This window comes from Suricata suricatta, chromosome 4, assembly GCF_006229205.1.
Source record: "Suricata suricatta isolate VVHF042 chromosome 4, meerkat_22Aug2017_6uvM2_HiC, whole genome shotgun sequence".
Taxonomy (NCBI): domain Eukaryota; kingdom Metazoa; phylum Chordata; class Mammalia; order Carnivora; family Herpestidae; genus Suricata; species Suricata suricatta.
The window spans coordinates 70,996,393-71,016,747 of record NC_043703.1 but is presented as its reverse complement, the minus strand read 5'-3'; the positions used below and the strand labels follow the sequence as shown (position 1 = coordinate 71,016,747).

Here is a 20,355-nt window from a genome sequence, read left to right as displayed (position 1 = left end):
TTTTGCAAGCCACATGGAGTCCCTGACACTCATTACTGTCATATCTCATTTTGTTAATCCCAGCTCGCTATTCTGTCTGTAGGAGATTTTTTGGATCATGATTCGGTCACATGATAGGTGAGTTTTGCTCCCAAGATTTTACTCATTTGCTCAGCATGACCTCAATGTCCTCATCGAAGTCTGGGAGATGGGGGAAAGCTCATGTAACTGAAAAATCCCATGTTTGTTTCTTTTGTTTAGCGAATATTCTTGAGCACCTCCTGTCACTGGACCCTGCGCTGGGTGCCGAAGCTCGCACTGTCAGCCCGGGTCTCCCAGAGGCTGGGAGAGGGGAGTCCCTTGTGAAAGGAATGGGCCAGAAGTACCAAACCTAGTTCAGGGGACCCCACTGAGGCTCCCAGAAGGCAGGATGTTTAACCTGAGACCTGAAAAGTAAAGTGAGACCTGCTAGTACAGGGGAGCTGGGTGGAGGCATGGGAAGGGGGCAAAGGTCCCCGGTAGAGCGGCCTTAGCCTGTGTTTCTCTTACTGCTCTTTCCCATAGTGCTTTGCTGTTGGCTCATTGTAACCTATTTCATTTGCCCAAGCAATTATAGGCGTCCTGAGAGCTGAGGGCCTCATCTCTCTGATTTCTGCTCTGCCCATCATGGTGCCTTTCACACAGAATAAATACTGCAGCTCAATCCTAACTGCAGGCACAGTGCTCTGTTTATTATCTCATTTAACATCCTAATGACCCCAGAAGTAATATTCTTCCCATTTTACAGGTGAGGAGGCTGAGGCTCAGGAGCTGATCATTTTCACAACAGTAGGAGGAGTCACAGTAAACACTCAAAACGGTGCAACTCAACATTTCGCCTTCAGCTCACAAGTTCACAGGTACAAACTCCTGGCTGTTAGAAGTGGTGAAGGGCAAGCACTTTGTTGCCTTCTCTACCGTGTACTAGACACAGGACTTGTGTGAGCAAGTTACTCAGCCCTTCTGCGAAACGGAGATGAAAATGACAGCGCCACTCATAGGGCTTTACCACATGCAAGGTGCTTAGCACGGCATCCAGCAGAGTAAGACCTCAGAGTTAACCGTTGCTCTTAGTCAGGAATTTGTACAAAATCAAGGACTTAGCATGAATCACAACAGGGATTTGAACCTAATCGGAATCAGAGCATGTTGCTGGCATGGTTGATATGTGAGGAGGGAAAGGAGGGAGGGTGTTTATGGTCTTAGTAAGTCACCAATTTTAAGCAGCACAATTAGTGAGCCAGGATGATGCCAAGGTGTAACCCAGCAAGAATGCGGCAGATGACAAAACGATGAATCTTTCAAATAGTAAAGGAAAACTTAGGAGTATCAGATCTGCGAGGACCGTAAGATCAAAAGAGATCTCTTGGTCTCCAGGCAGGAGCAGGCATTTTGTTATCATTGTTAAAGAAAGTTACAAAACGTCAGAAACTTAAAGCCTTTTCAGCTTAAGGGGATTTCTCCTTGAAAAAGTCCCTTGCTCATTTTTCTTAAAAGATTACTTAAAGGAGATTTTTTAAAATCCTTAAAACCATAAAGTTTTGATGTACTGTTTACCACAGTTCTTGAATGCAAAAGGAAAATGAGAGGGTCTGGACAATGTTATCACCTTTGGATTTCACTGCTCTCCTGAGAGTTCATGATCATACCTCAATCGCTAACTTCTCAAAGTCACAGGTTGTGTCCAAATGGCTCATTCAAGATATGTTCATTCTGATTATTTTTTAGTATTTATGTAGTTGTACTCAATGTCGGTGATATACAATTGTATAGTTTCTAGCACAGCTGAGAAAGCCAAATTTTTCCGGTAGGGAGCCTAGGGAGTGACAGGAAAACGCTCTCTTTCTAAAGGAATGGCCCGAACTTTTAGCAGGTACCATCAAGTGCTAAAGTTGAATTCCTGGAATACGCTAGGTGGAGCCAAGGTCTGGCGCAGGGGCTAAAGAAAGAGAATGCGAAGCTCCTGACTGTCCACAAGTCTAGCAACACGAGTGGCTTCTGTCCCAATCACATGTGTTTTCTATGCTCCAAGACCCTTATTGTCTAATGACAAAAATGTTTCTAGAAAGGAAATGTGAAATGTCAGGGCTTAAAGATACTAAGAAGGCCTTCTATCGAAGTTTCACAGAGCTGGAAAGGAGAATGGATTAGGGTTAAGTTACTCTTCTCTAAACTCTTGCCATGTGGTCCTAATCAGCTGTCCCCAGTGATGGATAGAAAGGATAACCTCCTTCATGCCTGCGCCCTAGAGGGAGCACAGACCTGGGCTGCAGAGAGGTCTGTTTCTCAAGGAAAAATCTGCCATTCCAATCAACAGTGTCATCAGTGTATATTTTAAATCCTAGAAGTATTTCTCTCCCCTTTTACACAACTTCATCAAAATGAAAAAAAAAAAAAAAAGCCCAACCAGCAAAATCTGACCTTGCACTAGATTTCTGATGAAACCGTACACAGACACAGGCCAGAATGGTCCTAGGAATTCTTTAAAGAAGACCATTTGTGGTAGAGTTCTGGAAATGCAAATCAGCCTCAGACTGCTCCCATTCTAGGAAACCCACCTGGACTTCCAGATGTGTTGTCCAGAGGCTGAGAGCCCAAACACTGTTCAGCCCAACATGATCACCTGTCTCCTGAGCAAACACATCAGGCAACGATGTTAAAATAACAACAAACACGATCCCTCACCCGACCTGGCTGCCTTCGCCGTGTCTTGGTGCCGGCAAGGTGCCTCGTTAAGTTTCCTTCTCAACAACTGTGCCCTCGAGAGATTACTGAGGCAGGGATGTCAGCCCCTCAGACCAAAACTTTCGAAAGCCATTCTTACTGAAAGATTCATGCTGGAAAAAAATCCAAGTTTCAGAAAATCAGTGGCAGGAGCCCCACGTTAGGGATACAGACGAAGTGGGTCAGGGAGGTACGGGAAGTTCTTTGGATGAGCTGAGGGGAGGGAGAATGAGCTCATGTTGAAAACTGATGTTTAAAACTGAGGTAACCCTTAGACATGCACCAAGCAGTAACAGATAATGGCACAGATTTGCCAAGAAACCCAGACCTAAAGAATTCAGCCAACTAGTATGGTAAGAGTTTTGTCTTTTAGAATTGGCTTCTGACCTTTCTTCCTACAAAATGTAAACTGTTTAAGCTCCTTTTCCCTTGGAGGAGAATTCTAATGAATAGGAACGATGTTTTCTCTTTAAAATTTCTCTTAGGGAAACAGGACGGTGATTCCACTGAAATGTTTTGAGAAGCTTTGAAAGTCTGTTCAGCCTGGCGATGCCCTCACTGCTCATCACGGTCCTGACCCGCACAGCACGGGTATCTTACCAGGCAGCCAGCAGACGCAATCCAAACATACTTTGGGCATGCCACTGTACCAATGTTGTCATCACCGCAGAGGGAAAGGTGGTAGCCACGGGACCCTGGAAGGAAATCTGCACACACACTGTTCCTGTTTTCCTTGAACTCCCTGCTTGTTAGGATGGCCCTGCTGGTTGGACTTGTCATACCAGGACAGCAAACTACGTAGCAAATGCCAACTGCTCAGATATCACCAAGCTAAGCTGTGTCACCCGGACAGCTTACGTGGGACCCACTGCACATGAGACCCAGATAAGAACCCAATGGAGGGCGGTGTTGGAACGAAACGTCCACACTTCGTGAAACACTGGCACAGGGGACTCAGTAAGGACTGCTGGAAGCGTCCTCTTCATTCCTTCGAAAGACCCCACTCTTAGGGCGCCTGCGTGGCTCAGTCGGTTAAGCATCTGACTTCTGCTCAGGTCATGATCTCACAGTTTGTGGGTTCGAGCCCCACGTCAGGCTCTGTGCTGACCGCTCAGAGCCTGGAGCCTGCTTCAGATTCTGTGTCTCCCTCTCTCTCTGCCCCTTCCCCACTCATGCAGTCTCTCAAAAAAATGAATAAATGTTAACAGTTTTTTTAAAAGACCCACTTTTGAACAACAGTTATTGTCTAAGGAAGTTAAACTTGTCCATTTTAAGATGCTCACAAATCTATTCTGAGTCATGGTCCTAGACCACGGCGACTTCGAAATCGTAAGGTCCCTCCCCTTCGCTCTCTGCGCCTCTCACAGAACAAACACCAGGGCCTTGCACGAAGCAAGTGTGTGATCCACACCTGCAGATCACCTCCATCTGCCGACGGCACCTCCAGGGCCAGACGGATGTGCGGAGGACACGTCTCAGGAACGCAGGGAGCGTTCTGTATGGAGCTGCGCTCTCCACCCCCCCCCCCCCCCCCCCCCCCCCCCCCCCCCCCCCCCCCCCCCCCCCCCCCGTTCTCCCCACGCCGGTGCTTCCGCACCGTGCAAGACGCACCATCGTGCTTAGAGCTGGCGCTATTCGCCTAAACACAAAGTATAGGTGTGACCCACCCCATCTAAACAGTTAACACTTTAGTACGTTTACTTGTTTCAACTTGGATAAGCTTTGAAATTTTTAACTAATGCCACTGAGCTCCATAAGAAGGCATACATTTTACATTCAACTCTTTAAACTTTTGTTTCCATTTGATACACACACACTCACATATATGTAAAATACACACCTGAGTATGTGTGTGCATCCATATGTGCATCAAATGGAAACAAAAGTTTTATTTAAAAGCTTCCCTATATAATGCTGACCCTTATGTTTTGCAATATTCTTGGATACTTTCCCATCCTATTCTGCTTTATTATTATTTTTTTAATGCTGATCACAACCCATTAATTTGATTCCACGGACCACTACTGGGTTGGGATGTACCTTTTAAAAAGCTCTGCTCACACCTGGGCGGCTCACTTAGTTAAGCATCCGACCTCAGCTCAGGTCATGATCTCATGGTTCCAGAGTGTGAGCCCTGGGTCGGGCTCTGTGCTGACAGCTCAGAGCCTGGAGCCTGCTGTGGATTCTCTGTCTCCCTCTCTCTCTCTGCTCCTCTCCCCCACCCCTCCATCGCCCTGCCTGCACTCTGTCTCTCACTCTCTCTTAAAAACAAACATTTAAAAATTGTTTTAAATTTTAAAAACTGATAAAAAGCCCTGATCAGCTTGGTAAATAGAGTTGGTTCTCTTTCCCATGTCGTGTGAACTAGAGCAGTGGAGCCCCGCGCACGCAGATGGCACCCAAGGAGTTTTTTCCCAACAGGGGACAACACAAGGCTCTCTGGGACCAGGATACGTTTCTCTAAAGTCTACGTTCGGAAAAATAGTCTGAAACCAGCGTAGCTGATCATTCCTTGAGAGAAAAAGAAACTGAATATGAAACCTAAAAAATTTTAATAACCATATAATCCATATTCTCGAAGATGAAAATAACCATTAGTTTTGTCTGAAGTCAGCAGCTGAAACTGCAGTTTAGTGAAAATACCTAGGGACGGCCTGGGTCCTTCTCCTGGCTTGTCACTTCGTGAGCTCTGTCTTACGAAGGTCACCAAGGCTGCCCTCCCATACAGAAAAGGAAAGAAATCACACCACATAGTTTATCTCAGAGATCATTATGTAAAAGCTCTTCAGGAAACTCTGAAGTGCTGTACAAATGAATACATGGGAGGGGTTAAGCGTCCGACTTCAGCTCAGATCATGATCTCCTCCTGGTTGTGGTTTTGAGCCCCGTGTCCTGCATCAGGCTCTGTACTGACAGAATGGGGCCTGCTTTGGATTCTGTCTCCCTGTCTCTACACCACTCCCCTCACTCTCTCTCTCTCTCTCTCAAAAATAAAATAAATAGGGGCACCTGGGTGGCTCAGTCGGCTGAGAGTCCGACTTTGGCTCAGTTCATGATCTCGCAGTTTATGAGTTCAAGTCCCATGTCGAGCTCTGTGCAGACAGCTCAGAGCCTGGAGCCTGCTTCAGATTCTGTGTCTCCTGCTTCCTCTGCCCCTCCCTTGCTCATGCTCTCACTCTCTTGCTCTCTCCGCTCTCTCTCTCACTCTCTCAAAATTAAAAAGTTAAAAAATAAAAACAAAAACAAGTATTTATATTGGACCCTTTTCAGAATGTCTGTGCCATTAGTATTTTTTTTTTTTTTTTGCTGAAAGTCCCATAGCCAGATAGAGCCTCTTCTCATTTTATGCAAAGGTGTGATGATTATTCTCTCCCAGAATATCTGGGAAATGCTTTTAAGTAATTTCTATGCCCAACATAGGGTTCGAATTCATGACCCTAAGACCAAGAGTCACATGTTATACTGACTGAGCCAGCCAGGCAGCCCATCTCTACCAGAATATCCCAGAATTAGAACCTCTACTACTTTTCAATGATGTACCCAGTGTGTCTGATAATTTTTCTTAACCTGAAATTGAGCTGCTATACGTATCTCATGAGTTTTACACATAGGAGAGAACCAATGGAGAAAAAATACCTGTTATGAAAATTCTCCAATTTGCTTTCCTAGGCCCAGAGAGAAAAACAATTAGCTAAAAAGAAGCAGGAAGGAAAAAAAGCTGAGTTTCTTTTACAGGAAAGAGGTGGGAGGTATTTACCCAATAGATAACACACACACATCCATTTCCTCCCTTTTCAATTATAATTTTTCTTTTTTTTAATGTTTTTTTATTTATTTTTGAGAGACAGAGAGAGAGAGAGTGCGAGCAGGGGAGGGTCAGAGAGAGAGGGAGACACAGAATCCGAAGCAGGCTCCAGGCTCTGAGCTATCAGCACAGAGCCCGACGTGGGGCTCGAACCTACAGACTGTGAGATCATGACCTGAGCTGAAGCCAGACGCTTAACCGACTGAGCCACCCAGGCGCCCCTATAATTTTTCTTTTAAAAATAACTTTTTTTATGTTTATTTATTATTGAGACAGAGAGAAACGGGGCATGAGTAGGGGAGGGGCAGAGAGAGAGGGAGACACAGAATCCGAAGCAGGCTCCAGGCTCTGAGCTGTCAGCACAGAGCCCGACGCGGGGCTCGAACCCAGGAACTGTGAAATCATGACTTGAGCCGAAGTCGGCCACCCAGGCGCCCCTCAATTATAATTTTTCAACACAAGACATTATTCTTAAACAGCCTGGAAAGGCTCGGTTGTGGAGAGAGAAGGAATTCAGGCTGACCTCACAGTGTAGGGAACTCAGCATTTTAAGTTCAAGGTCTTCCTAACTAAACCGGAGATGCTGACAAAATATTACATACTTCAGAGATGCCATTAAAAACCTCTGCTTTGTTTTCTTACTTTATGGCCACAACTCGTATATTACAATAATAATAGTTTCAGTAAAATACTCCTTTTAGGAAAGGCTGAGCGGGAGCCAATTTCTCACGTACACCAGAGGGGCAGAAATGCCATCCAAACGCGCATGCCTTCTTCTCTGCAAAGGGGCTGAACGCCACCTAGGTAGCCTTTACATTACTATTCATCTAGAAATCTTATTTTACAAATAGCAAAGCATGAAGGAGCACTTTACCATTTGCTTTTCTTTATGACCCAGAATTTTGAAGCTATAACTACGGGGGCGGGGGCAAGAATCCATTCATTTTGCAGAAGCGGGTTTTTTTAAAATGTAGGTGGTGTCTTTCAGCTACTGCCACTCAGCAGCCACTTTGCGAGCTCAAGCCCAGGGTGTATTAGGGGAGGAGGAGGAGCTTCATATCAGTGTAATTTGGTGAGACGAAGCTCTATGTGAGCATGGGTCCTGGAAGAAGGTACCCAGGTCCCCTCCAGAAATCCGAGTGTCTCTGGCACTCGATCTCTGGCACCACGACCCAACCACTCACCAAGGTCCACTGAATTCCTCCAACCCACAACTCCGCCACTTCCCCGCGGCTGTCAGAGTGACCTGGGGCCATCACCTCTCCCTCATCCTTGCACACGACAACCCCTTCCCTGGCCGTCCTGCCTCTGTCTTGCCCTCTCTGGCCGTCCCCCCACCACGGAGACTCTGAAGGGAAAAACCTGACTCCCTTCCTCTGCTGCTAATACTCTTCCGGCCGCTCCCCCACGAAGCCCCAATGTGAAGTGGACCTAGGTCCTTCGCTTGGACCTGGAAGAGGAGCGCTTCAAGGGGTGGTGGCGAGAACGAAAAGGCATGATGCAAACACACCCATTTGTTTAAACAAAAAGTAAATACAACTGTAAGAAGTCACTGCGTTAAAGGAAATTGTAATTTACCAGACAATCCTGTAATTAAGGCAGTTAAATTTAATTACTCGAATAATTAAATTGATGTAATGTATTATGTCAGAGGCTGAGGGGGGCGGCGGTTAAACAAGCCGTAAAGCCCAAGTGGCGATGTTGACGTTTCTGTTACACCGCATATCAGATGTGATGTGCGAGCCCGTGCCTGTTACACGGCAGGCTGACAACAGTGTCTGCATAATGGTCCGGTGGTAACTCATGTGCTGGAAAAGTTACACAGCCCCGATTCTTTTTCTTGGCAGCCCATCGGACTACAAAATTAGGTATTTTTCAAAAGATTTGTCTAACACGGTTTCTCAACTTTCTAGAAACTCAAACTGAAGTGGCAATACACCTGCAGAGGCTTATCAGGACAGAAATCCTCCAGCCAGACTAATGTGCTCTACGGTAAATAGTCAACAATAATAAATACGTGATAACCAGTGAACGACTGGTGAGTAATCACAGCTGTGTAGCAGGAACTGGCTGGAGTTTTATTAATCCCAGAGACAACGCTGAATCATCAGAGATTAAGTTTTGTGCCCCGGAATGAAACTAAACCTGCACTGTGGAATGTGTTCAGTTAACATGGAAGGCAGAAGACCGCATTTCTTCCAAAGGAATTGACAAAAAAAAGAAAATGAAAATAGGAAATGCATACAAGGTTACTTACGCTCTTTGGACACATTTACAATTGCTTAATAAATTATATCACAGCTACCTTGGGCTTCAAGAAAGTATGTTATGAGATCACCGTCACTATCAGGAAAGACCACAAAACTGGTGTTACTACTCAGAGTACAGTTTAATAGCGTGTAGGAGGTAAAAGTGAAAATAGCTGAATGTAATTTTTTAGGAAAAATAAAAGGGAGGTTTTGGGGGTTTTGCTTGTTTGTTTCTTTACCCATTGAAGTATCTGATTTGCAAGTCAGACTCTGACAAACCCACAGGGGAAAAGGTTTCTTATTGAGAAGTTTAGTATGAATGAATCTTCGCCCATCCCCCTGGAGAGACAGGACTAAAGTGTTTTCTTTCCTCCACAAGTACCAGAAAGGATATAGCACACTATGGAATTAGAAAAAGAGTACAGATGGTTGAGTATATGACTTTCTGCACCACTATCAGTGGTTGTGTCTGCTTTTTTGGTGAGCTGCAAAAGTACCTCTCGGCAAGTCTCTCCCTGCTCTGCACGTCTGCCCACCTCCCGCACTTCCTGCCTGCCACCCTCCCGTCCCTCCTGTGGCCAGTGGGCTGACTTCCCTGAGCCAAGACCCCTGGCCTACTTCCCCTCTTACTTTGAACTACACTGGCTGCATTCCTGTGATGGCAAATGCCTAGTAAGTTGTTATCTCCGCGCCTGGAAAAGTGCAACATGTAAAAACAGGAGCAGAAAAGCAGCTCGATCTAAATCAGGCTGATCAAAGGTAGAGAGATGTTACTGGCATTATCGTACAACTGGTCTACTGTCTCCTCAAACTAGTTCTGAATCTGGATGATTATATGTTATGCTTGAAACCATCGTCTAGGTACCTCATTTCAAAATGTAAAGAGAGAATCCCGCCCAAACGCTCTCCAATGCAAAGTCTTCCACAAGGCAGATCCACCGTGTATATTTAGACTATGGAAGGCAATGGCTGCTTGTTCCATTTTTTAACTTGACTTTGTTACCTACTGCCTACTAATTTTGCTATGTGTTCTCTAAAGCACTGGGGTTTTTTTGTTGTTGTTTTTTTAAATCCCACTCAAGTTTTGGAAATTGGCTGGAAGTAAGCAAGGAAGACCAAAATGATGAGCCATTTCCCTTATTCTTTCCTGGGGGCCCATTTCCACCATCAATGTCTATTTCTTTAAGGATTTTGCATTTCTTGGGGCACGCAGGTGGCTCAGTTGGTTAAGCGTCTGACTGGCTCAGGTTATGATCTCACGGTTCATGAGTTCGAGCCCCATGTTGGGCTCTGTGCTAACTGCTAGCTCAGAGCCTGGAGCCTGCTTCGGATTCTGGGTCTCCCTCTCTCTCTGCCCCTCCCCTGCTCACACTGTGTCTCTCTCTATCTCAAAAATAAACATTAAAAATTTTTTTAATTAAAAAAAAAAGGATTTTGCATTTCTCGCTTCTGAGTATCACTTTGTTTGTTCTTTCTCCAAGGAGGGAAAAACAGTATCACAGAAATTATCATTGAAAAACAATTTATTTTTGCCTTTTGCCCCTTCTACTACAGAATGATATGCAATAGATCTTATGTCATTATAATACTCACTTGATGAATGTGAAATAATTCAACATCATCAACTGGAAACAATTTTATAACATTCGAGGGACATTAGCAACATTACATTTATAATTTAGGCGAAAGACAGTATTTTACAATTCCGACATAGAAGACAATACAGTTGTGTTAAAAAACAAAAAAACCTTACATTCTATTTTGCCCTTCTGGAGAATTAAGAAATGGGACTAAAATCGTATCATCCATTTATTCATCCAACTGTGCAAAACGCCATCCCCTACTCTAGGTGCTATGGAAACAGTGGTGAGCAAAACAGACAAGGGTCCCTCCATGCAGGGAACACACAATGGACTAGGAGGCCTTGAAAACTGTGGTTGAAATCGACACTCAAGAAATGCACCAAAAACACATTCAGCCAGTTTCTAGGGGCAGAATCTCTTTCCTGGTCCATGTCCTTCATCACTAGGGATGCCCGCTTTCCAGGGGATCAGGGTGAATTTATACCTCACTGCAAAGCAATAACAAACAGAACATAGAAAATGGAAATCTTACCATTAATAAATATGTAGATTGCAGATTCTGTTCTCTTCTTTGAAGCAGGCGCAGACATAGATCTGCAGCCATAGAAGCCAGTGTGGTTTGCTTGCGCCATGTTCAAGGTCAAAGTACTGCAGAACTGCTTGTCATTTCTCCCACAGGCAGATTTAGTTATGCTCAGCCTTTTGCTTTCCTTTCTCACTGTTTCAGGCAAAGACCATGAAAGGGCTGCTTCCCCTCTGCAATCACAGATAAGAAAACACAACACAGTCAGGGCTGGGGCCAGGTCCTTAAGCATCCATTTCATCAGGAAGCGTTGTTCTGAGGGCCTTGAAATGTAGTCCTCTGCCTTACAGAGAAACGACACATTTAGAATGCTTCTAAACACCCCAGAAGAAAGATGCAAAGAAGGTTCAGGGCATCCCATCCCTGTTTCTCCTTGAATGAGTGAGTCTCTCCTGGTGAAGCTGGAACATGCAGCTTGGACTCTGCAGATCCCAAGAGACCCCTGAATCCCAACCTTTGTTCTCCGAGAGGCCACTTTTCTACTCTGCCAGGGAATGACTGTGCCATAGGAAAGGCACCCAGGTTACCCCGAAACCGACGTAGTCACTTACCTACATTTGAGATACAGACTCTCCCCTGCTTGCAGGATGTGCTGGGTGCCTTTTAAACTCAGTTCAGGACCTTTTAATTTTGAATCTGAACTAGCTCCTGGAAAACAAATTTTGGAAATGGATTATTTGCAACTTGCCTTCTCATTTTTCTTAAGTCGTACCTTTCATGAAGATAATTTTCGTCTTCTACTTGCATAGGCAAAAAGGTATGTGTAATATTAATTCTTGTAATTCACCAATTCTTTCTAGTCCTAGCCTCCTTTGCAAATATTATATGTTCTATTATACCAGACGATTTAAATAATATCCACAAACCCATTAAATTTAGAACATTAGTAGAATCATACATGTTTCTAAATGCAGCCATGTTAAGAACATGAAGTAGCATTAAAAACTCTCAGGATTAGGGGCACCTGGGTGGCTCAGTCGGTTAAGTGTCCGACTTCAACTCAGGTCATTGATCTCATAGTTCATGAGTTCGAGCCCCATGTCGGGCTCTGTGCTGACAGCTCAGAGCCTGGAGCCTGCTTCAGATTCTGTGTCTCCCTTTCTCTCTGCCCTTCCCCTGCTAGCGATCTGTCTCTCTCTTTCAAAAATAAGGAACATTAAAAAAAAATTTTGAACTCTCAGGATTAAATGTCAGTGTCATTCAAAACTGAACTTCTACCATGGTGGATCATGTGGTCACACAGGCCTGATCTTTTTTCCAAATACAAAGTATAGAAACTTCCTGGGTTCTAGACATAGTTAGTGGTTAGTAAGGTCATGATATTTTGGGCGAGTCATTTCTCTTTCTGAACTAGCTTCCTCATTTGGAAAACCAATTATAGACCCATTGGTTTTAGAAGACTTTGGTTTGTCTTACATAATTTCCAAGTTCCCTCTATAATGGAACAGAAAAGAGGGAACTATTCAGCCCTACGTGACATGCGACAAGCATACTCCATGGGGAATGCTGTGAGACAATGAAATCAGCCCCACAAAAGTGCCTGGACATCTACACATCTCTATACAAAACGATAATAGCATCCACCCTAGGGACTCTGTGTGACACTAGCCAAGTCACCTGTCTCTCCAGATCTCAGTTCTCTTATCTGTAAACCAAGAGACTGGGCTAGAGGACCTTGGGTATGTTCACTTCTGACATCTCCGGTCCCATGATCCTTGGAGCCACTGATGTTATGGGGGGTGATCTCCTAGAACGGTGTTGGACACTGAATCATCACCATAAATATCAACAAGGATCTCTCCTGGCCCTTCTTCTCCCTCTCCCTCCTCCCCTCCTGCTCCCCCTCCAGAGATTTTACGCCCAGGGGCCCAGGTTTAGCAGGGATAAGGGTTAGGGGGATAGAGGATGGCTATTCTTGGAGGAAAATTTAAGCCCATCTTGGAGCCCAACTTAAAAGTATATATATATATTTTTTTTTTTTTTTTTACTGAAGAAATCACCTCATGCAGTGGAATTCAAGGTAGAAGGCTGAGCTGAACAACCCTCCAGGTTTCAATGTCAGATCACAGATCTGTGAGATGAGATACACATATCAGATTCCACGGTCAAGTCTAGCAGTGCTTTCTAGCATCACTCGTGGGTGCTAATATCGCAAAGAAAACTAGGCTAGTTAAAAGACCTGCATTTGAAGCTTAATTTCTCCTTTACCAGGTGCGTGGCCTTGGCATTCCGTAATCGTTGTTTCTGAGTATCCTCATGTGTAAAACCGGAAAATCTACAACCTCCCTTGCAGGCACGGCATGTGGTTTCAGTGCTGTGTCATCTAAGTGGTGCATTGCCTGACATGGGGCAGATACCCAATCAGTGGCATCTCGCAGACTTGCTCTCTCCCCCACTCGTGTCCCAGGATATTATGTTGAGATATAGTCACAAAGACATTAAATTGACCTAATCTGCATTTCTGGCATTCACTGGTGATATAAATTACTGTTGTAAAAGCAACTTCTATATACCGTAGGTCCTGGTATCAAATTACTACTAGGAAAAAATGGCTACATATTAACTAATTTAAATTAAAATCACTGTTTCATAAAGATCCAATTGGTCTATCCAATAACCCCATAGAACACATCAACTCCTTAAGGGACCTAGAGAAGCATTTTATACTTTATTCATCTTCTGGAGTTTCCTGAGGCTCAAAATGTAGCTCAAAATCTGTGATCCATTGGAACACTAAGTTTTTCTCAAGCCACAGCCACAGCCGATAACGCCCATCCTGAAAAATATCCAGGCCAGAACAGTTTCTGCCCTTCTTTATGGCATGGGATTCTGGAAATTTAATTAAGCAGTTGTTCATGCGCTGGGAAAAAAAATTCAGCAAAGGCTTCCGCAAAAAATTCTAGCATTACGCAGAAGTATGTCTATGGTTGATATGGAGATGAGTTTTCTCATCCAGGAGAGGCCAGCAGAAAGCCTCCCTTTTTGTGATGTGAGGTGAAATCCCCAATCCCAGCTGAGGGAGGTGTTGTACAGAGAAGAGGCTCTTAAGGAATACCCCTTCTAGGGACACCTGGGGGCTCGGTCAGGCGAGCCTTGCCTCTAGATTTTGCTCAAGTCATGATCCCAGGGTCCTTGGATCGAGCCCTGTGTCGGGCTCCGCTCTGAGCATGGAGCCTGCTTGGGATTCTCTCACCACCCACTCCCTCTTGTTCTAAACTGAAAAAAAATTTTTTTTAAACAACAACGAATACTCTGCTGCCCTCATCCTATCCTCCCACTGAGAGAAGGCAACATGACCAAGTGGTTACATAAGACACAGAAAATGATGGGTGATTGGAAAATTTAGGAGAAAAATGTGAAGAAAAATAACTTGCTATATAATTAGTCTCCACTGACATCAATGAATTTTGCACTCAGAATGAGGAAGCTAAAAGTAGTTGATTAAAACAATGGAATCACTTCTCGGCTTTTTGGCTAAGATCAAGTGTAAAACAAAAAAAAAAGAGAAGTAAAAGAAAATGATTTCCAAGTCACTGGACATTCTGAGTGTACTACCATTTTTAATAGGAAACCAGAATCTCATAAAGATTAATGGAGGTGCCAAGACTACACTTTAACAGGTAAACTAATGGGGAAAAGGAAAGAGAACTATTATTCCTCAAATGTTTCGAAAATGCATATGGCCTTAAAACATTTTTTTAAAGCAATGTAATGTCCAGACATTAATAGTGAAGATCTGTCTGACATTTTTTGACCATCTACTATAGGTCAGCACTTTCTCCATTTCACTAGTGATATATATATATATATATATACACACAAATATACATATGGGGGTGTCTTGGCGGGGAGTGGCACTGTCAGTTAAGCATCTGATTCAATTTCAGCTCTGGTCAAGATCTCATGATTCAGGAGTTTGAGCCCCACATCAAGCTCTGCACTGGCAGCACGAGGCCTGCTTGAGATCCTCTCTCCTTCCCCCTCTCTCTCAAAATAAATAAACTTAAAAAATAAAGATATAAATATGTACTTATCCATACGCATTATCACAGCAAATGAAAAGTGGTTTGCTCTTCTCAGTAATAGCTCAGAATCACATTGCCCAATTAGAAACATATCACAGGGTACTTTCTTCCCAGGGCTGGAGTGCTAAAATTCAACAAGGATTCTCCCTGCGAAGCTCAGATGGGGATCAGAACTTTCCACTGTGTGCCACAGAGACCTGGTTTAAACAAACAGTGGTCCCCTCAGGGAATCAGGTGGTCTGTGAACTACTGTTTCCATCAAAGTCAACTACGATACACAACAGCCTTGCCTGATCTGCAAGCGACACGTTGCAAGACCCTCAGTGGATGTCTGAAACCATGGCAGGACCAAACCCTACATTACACTATGTCTTTTCATACACACACACACACACACACACACACACACACACGTGATACAGTTCAACTGATAAGGTTGGCACAGTAAGAGACTAACAAGAACTTATAATAAGATAGGCCAATTCTAAGAATATACTGTAATAACAGGTAGGTGAACGTGCTCGTTCTCTCACACTGCCTCCGGGTACTGCACCCACCCTTCTCCTTCTGATGCTGTGATGTGATAAAATGCTCACATGATGAGGTGAAGTGAGGTCAGTGGTGTGGGCACTGTGACAGAGCGTGAGGCTGTCAGTGACCTTCTGTCCATACATCAGGAGGAGGAGCTGACCACAGGTGACTGAAATTGTGGGAAGCAAAACCAGGCATGTGGGGGGGCTACCGTAATCATGAGAGGCAGAGATCTAGTTCTGTCAGGAAAATCATCATTTAAGTAACAAAAAACAATGCAAACCGTGGAAATGGGCATTATCACATGCTTCTTTATTAGAATAAGCTATCAAGCATTGTGGCCTAATAGCGTTATAAAACTACTGTGGAGTGCCTGGCTGTCTCAGTGAGAAGAGTATGTGACTTTTGATCTTGGGGTCATGAGTTTGAGCCCCACATTGGGTGTACAAGTTATGTAAATAAAAAACTTAAAACCAGTGTGTGTAGATGGACTTAGGTGAATAGTGACACATCACATTATTCTTGTCTGAATATTTTCTTCGTTGTTTGTCTATTCTGTCTGGTAGATAGAAAGAGAACAGAACTGCATGCCTCTTTGACAAAAATCCGTTCCCTTCCCACACGCCAAACCTTTGGTGGAAAGCGCATATACAGACTATTCTAAAATACGACTCTCCATTCTCCACCTTCATTTCTTAGGCAAAATGGAGCGCTTTGACTTCAGTGGGAAGAGTGAGAACAATTCCAAATCAATCATGGCTTTATTTTGCAAAGAAAGCCAAAGCCCCAACGATTGAGGTTCCTTCTTCAAAGCCAACCTTGCTGGATACTAACACCAAAATTCCACCATGGGTCATGATGAACCAGACAGCCTTGCCCATCACTTTTAAGGCTGAGAAAGACTCTTGCATGAAGTCTGACTAAAAGTATCCTTAGAAAACTGCTATTTTTATTGGTCTGAGTAAAAATAGTGTTCTCATGAGCTGAATGCAATTTCAAGATAAACCTCTTAGCTCCCCTCCCTTCCAGATGCCACCCCTTTCTTCACTTCCAGGATATTGAAATCAAAGGGTTATTCTCTGTACGAAAGGGGCCTTATTCAAATATAAATCATGAAACACCTGTTTTTCCAGTTTTTTGTTTAGCATCACTGATCTCTCCAGCTTAGTTACTAACTAGGTCTGTGGTGGGCATGGGCAGGTCACGTACGCTTCAGATACTTTATCTGCCAACGGAGGAAGGTGGCCTGACATCTTTAGAATTCCTTCTGGCCTAAAAATTTTATGATCCGGAGATTACAGTCATTGATGCCAAAGTACAGTTAGAAATCACGTCAAAACCTACTATGGCTAATAAAAAGACAAATATCCCAATTTACAACTGGACAAAGGATCTGAATAGGCATTTTCCCAAAGATGTATAAATGGCCAGTGAACACATGAAAAGATGCAGGAAAATGCAAACCGAAACTACAGTGAGATACCACTCAATACCTCCTAGGTTAAATTAAAAAGACAGACAATGACAGGTGTTGGTGAGGGGGTGGAGAAATTAGAGCTCTCATATACTGATGGTCAGCTTGTAAAATGGTGCAATCACTTTGAAAAACAGTATGGCAGTTCCTCAAACGGTTGAACATAAGTTCAACGTACAAACAGCAATTCCGCTCCTAGATACCTATCTGAGAGAACTAAAAACATACATCCACATAAAAACTGGTACAGAAATGCGTACCTACGGCAGTATTCCTTATAACAGCCAAATAGTGTAAGCAACCTCAATGTCTATCAATGACGAATGGACAAAACACAGTATATCCACACAATGGAATGTTCCTTGGCAGTAAGAAGGAAGTGGGTATACACACAATGTAGATGACCCTTGAAAATACTATGCTGGTGCACAAAAAGGAAAGGCCATATTAGAACAAAGGGAGAAGGCAGAGGTGTGCAAGCTACAGAGTAAGGCCTCAGGAGAAATCAAACCTGTCAATACCTTAAACTTGGACTTCCAGCTTCCAGACTGTGAGAAAATAAGTTTCTCTTATTTAAGAACCCAAAGCAAAAACACCATGCTAAGTGAAAACAGCCTGTCACAAAAGGGGATTGATTGTCTGATTCCACTGGTCTAAAATGTCTAGTATAGGCAAATCGACAGAAATAGAAAATATATTAGTAGTGGCTAGAGGCAGGGGAAGAAGGAAATGAGTGACTAATAGTGGGTATGGGGTCTCTTTCTCGGGCGGTGAAAATGTTCTAAAATTAGATAGTGGTGATGTGGTAGGGTCTCCTCCTTAGGGAGAGAAAACAAACAAAAACAAAAAACCTCAGGGCAACCTGTCTATCCATGTACGTGATAGCACCCCTCATGACCTTGTAACACGAGACCACTTCATCAGATGGCATGTTTGTGCGTTACCATATATGGAAGACAAAGAAGTAGAAAACATTAAAAAACTATGCTGCGTGGCATTTGGGATTCAGTTCTTCGGGTAGGAACTCAACTAAGCATATTGGCATGAATAAAGTTGCTTCCTTTTCCAAAAAGCCTCGGTGTCACGATTCTCTGTGCAAGAATCCTACTACGGTGACAGTGGCCCAATTCTGAATATATTAAAAAAAACACCGAATTACATGATCTCACGGCTCGTGGGACCGAGCCCCATGTAGGGCTGATAGCACAGAGCCTGCTTGGGATTCTCTCTCTCCCTCTCTGTCTCTGCTCCCCCCCCACACACATTCTCCCTTTCTCCCTCAAAATAAGTAATAAGTGTTTTTATAAAACCACCCCAAATTAAACCATTTAAAATTATGGTGAGTTTTATGGTATGTGAGTTTTATCTCAAACTTTTTTTTTAAATAAAGAACTTATGGGGAATCAGTTAAATGTCCAACTCTTGATCTCAGCTCAGGTCTTGATCTCAGCATCATGAGTTCAAGCCCCATTATGGGCTCCACGCTGGGCATGAAGCCTACATAAAGTAAAAAGTAAAATAAAATAAAATAAAATAAAGTAAAAAGAATAAAATAAAATAAAATAAAACCTTATGACTAAAGTAATCACGGAGATAAGTTGAAGACCTTCAAACTTTGTCGCCACGTATTTCTCTATCACTATTAGATTTTATACTATCTTTCCAGCTTAAAGCTGTAGAAGGCTGATTTTTCCTTCAGGCTCAGTAACATCACTCTTTATGTATTAGAAGTTTCAAACATATTGCAAAAAACTCACTGTCTGCCCAAATGACAGCCTTTTCAATTTAATCTGATGTTAATGTTAAGTTACTTTTAATGGTGAGTCACATTGAAAACTGCTGTTAGCACTCTCTGAGGAAACCCAGTGGTGTTTCCTTTTATATTAAAATTGATTTCTATTTTTTAATGCAAAGCTTTGTATATTAGATTTATTTCAAATGAGATGCATCTGTCTTTGATTTTGCATACCATGTTTTCAATAGTACATAATCCTACATGATAAACGACCTCTTTATCTAAGCATAAACTCCCCAGTATCATGTTTCCAGAACTTGATTTTAAGACCATGAGCCTTTAGCAAGGTTGTATGAGGTTAATTAAACATAATTCATAATAAAGGAAGATATTCTTTCCCCAAGATGCACTTTATTAAAAGCTTACGTTGCACAGACTAACTTTTATAGAACCTTTCTGGTTGGTGGCAAGGGTAGGAGAAAGGTTAAGAATGCAATGGCAGATGAATCAAATTTCTAGAAACTACCAGAATTTTTGTTTGAGATGTAATTCCTGTGAGGCCCTAGTGCTTTAAAAAAAAAAAAAAGCTAAACCTTGGTCTCAAGCCTCCATGTTGTGCCTTTATTAAAGTATTGATCAGGTAGCATAAAGGGCCCATTACAAGCAAGTGCACTTAGAATGACAGTCTTAAATGAAGACCCCACCACTAGCAAAGCTGACAGCACTGATGGAAGGCACTGTAAATATATATACACGTATAATGCATGTTTCATTCCTGGCATGTTGGAGAAAGACCCAAGGGTTCAATCCCCATCTACCAACGGACCACATGAAAGACAGGTACGCCAGAGGGTTCTTCACAGCAGGGGCAGAGCTTACGTCCACAACTGCCGTGATGTTAATTTTCAAAATGTTATTCCTCCACCCCACCCCACCCCCACCCCCGCCAAACAACTGGTATTAAATTAAGGAAACCCCTCAAGGAAAAAACGGTGTTAACCTAAATACATGCACATGTATATACCTCCTTACTCAGATGCACACACTTCTCTCTCTCTCTCTCTCTCTCTCTCTCTGTGTGTGTGTGTGTGTGTGTGTGTGTGTGTGTGAGTGAAAATGTCACCGTTATTTTAAGTATGGGGGGAAGTGGGTGTAGATGTATAAAAGGTTTGGGGGGTGTGTCTGAATTGTTTCCTTCATCATTTTAGACACAGGGAGAGCTCTTTTTGGCTGGGGTTTAGAAGCTGACATGTATTTGGCAAGAGCACACAGCTCTGACTTACTGCTGACTAATCCCTTATGTTGATAAGATTATTTGCAACTTTCGGATGGACAAATACAGCTATTTTACATTAGAGTAATTGCGTGATTGATCTTCGGGGCTGAAGGCTGAAGGAGCTGCTGTCCAGAAACTGTACGTTTAATTTGTAGAAAGCTGCTAATCCCAAGGGCTTGCTGTGCTTCTTTACATTTTACGTGATGTTAAACTCACTATTTTACCACACAGATCCACAAATAGAATTCACTGGTTTCTTGCTTTAGAGTTTTTGCTATTCGAAGTAACCCCCAAATCATTAGGCTTGAAATGTCAAGCATCTGATCTCTATGCCTTACCAGAAAATTTTAAG

General features: G+C 43.2%; 1 protein-coding gene across 2 annotated transcripts in view; it reads right to left on the bottom strand.

Annotated features, from left to right (window-relative positions):
* The window catches only part of FLT1 (fms related tyrosine kinase 1), a 180,084-nt gene that overhangs the window by 140,956 nt on the left and 18,773 nt on the right, over positions 1 to 20,355 (bottom strand). For both annotated transcript variants that reach the window (XM_029936905.1, XM_029936906.1), the window contains exons 2-3: positions 11,514 to 11,610; positions 10,912 to 11,135 (exon numbers count right to left, since the gene is read on the bottom strand). In XM_029936905.1, the coding sequence (XP_029792765.1) occupies positions 10,912 to 11,135; positions 11,514 to 11,610 (321 nt within the window). The remainder of the gene's footprint in view (positions 1 to 10,911; positions 11,136 to 11,513; positions 11,611 to 20,355) is intronic.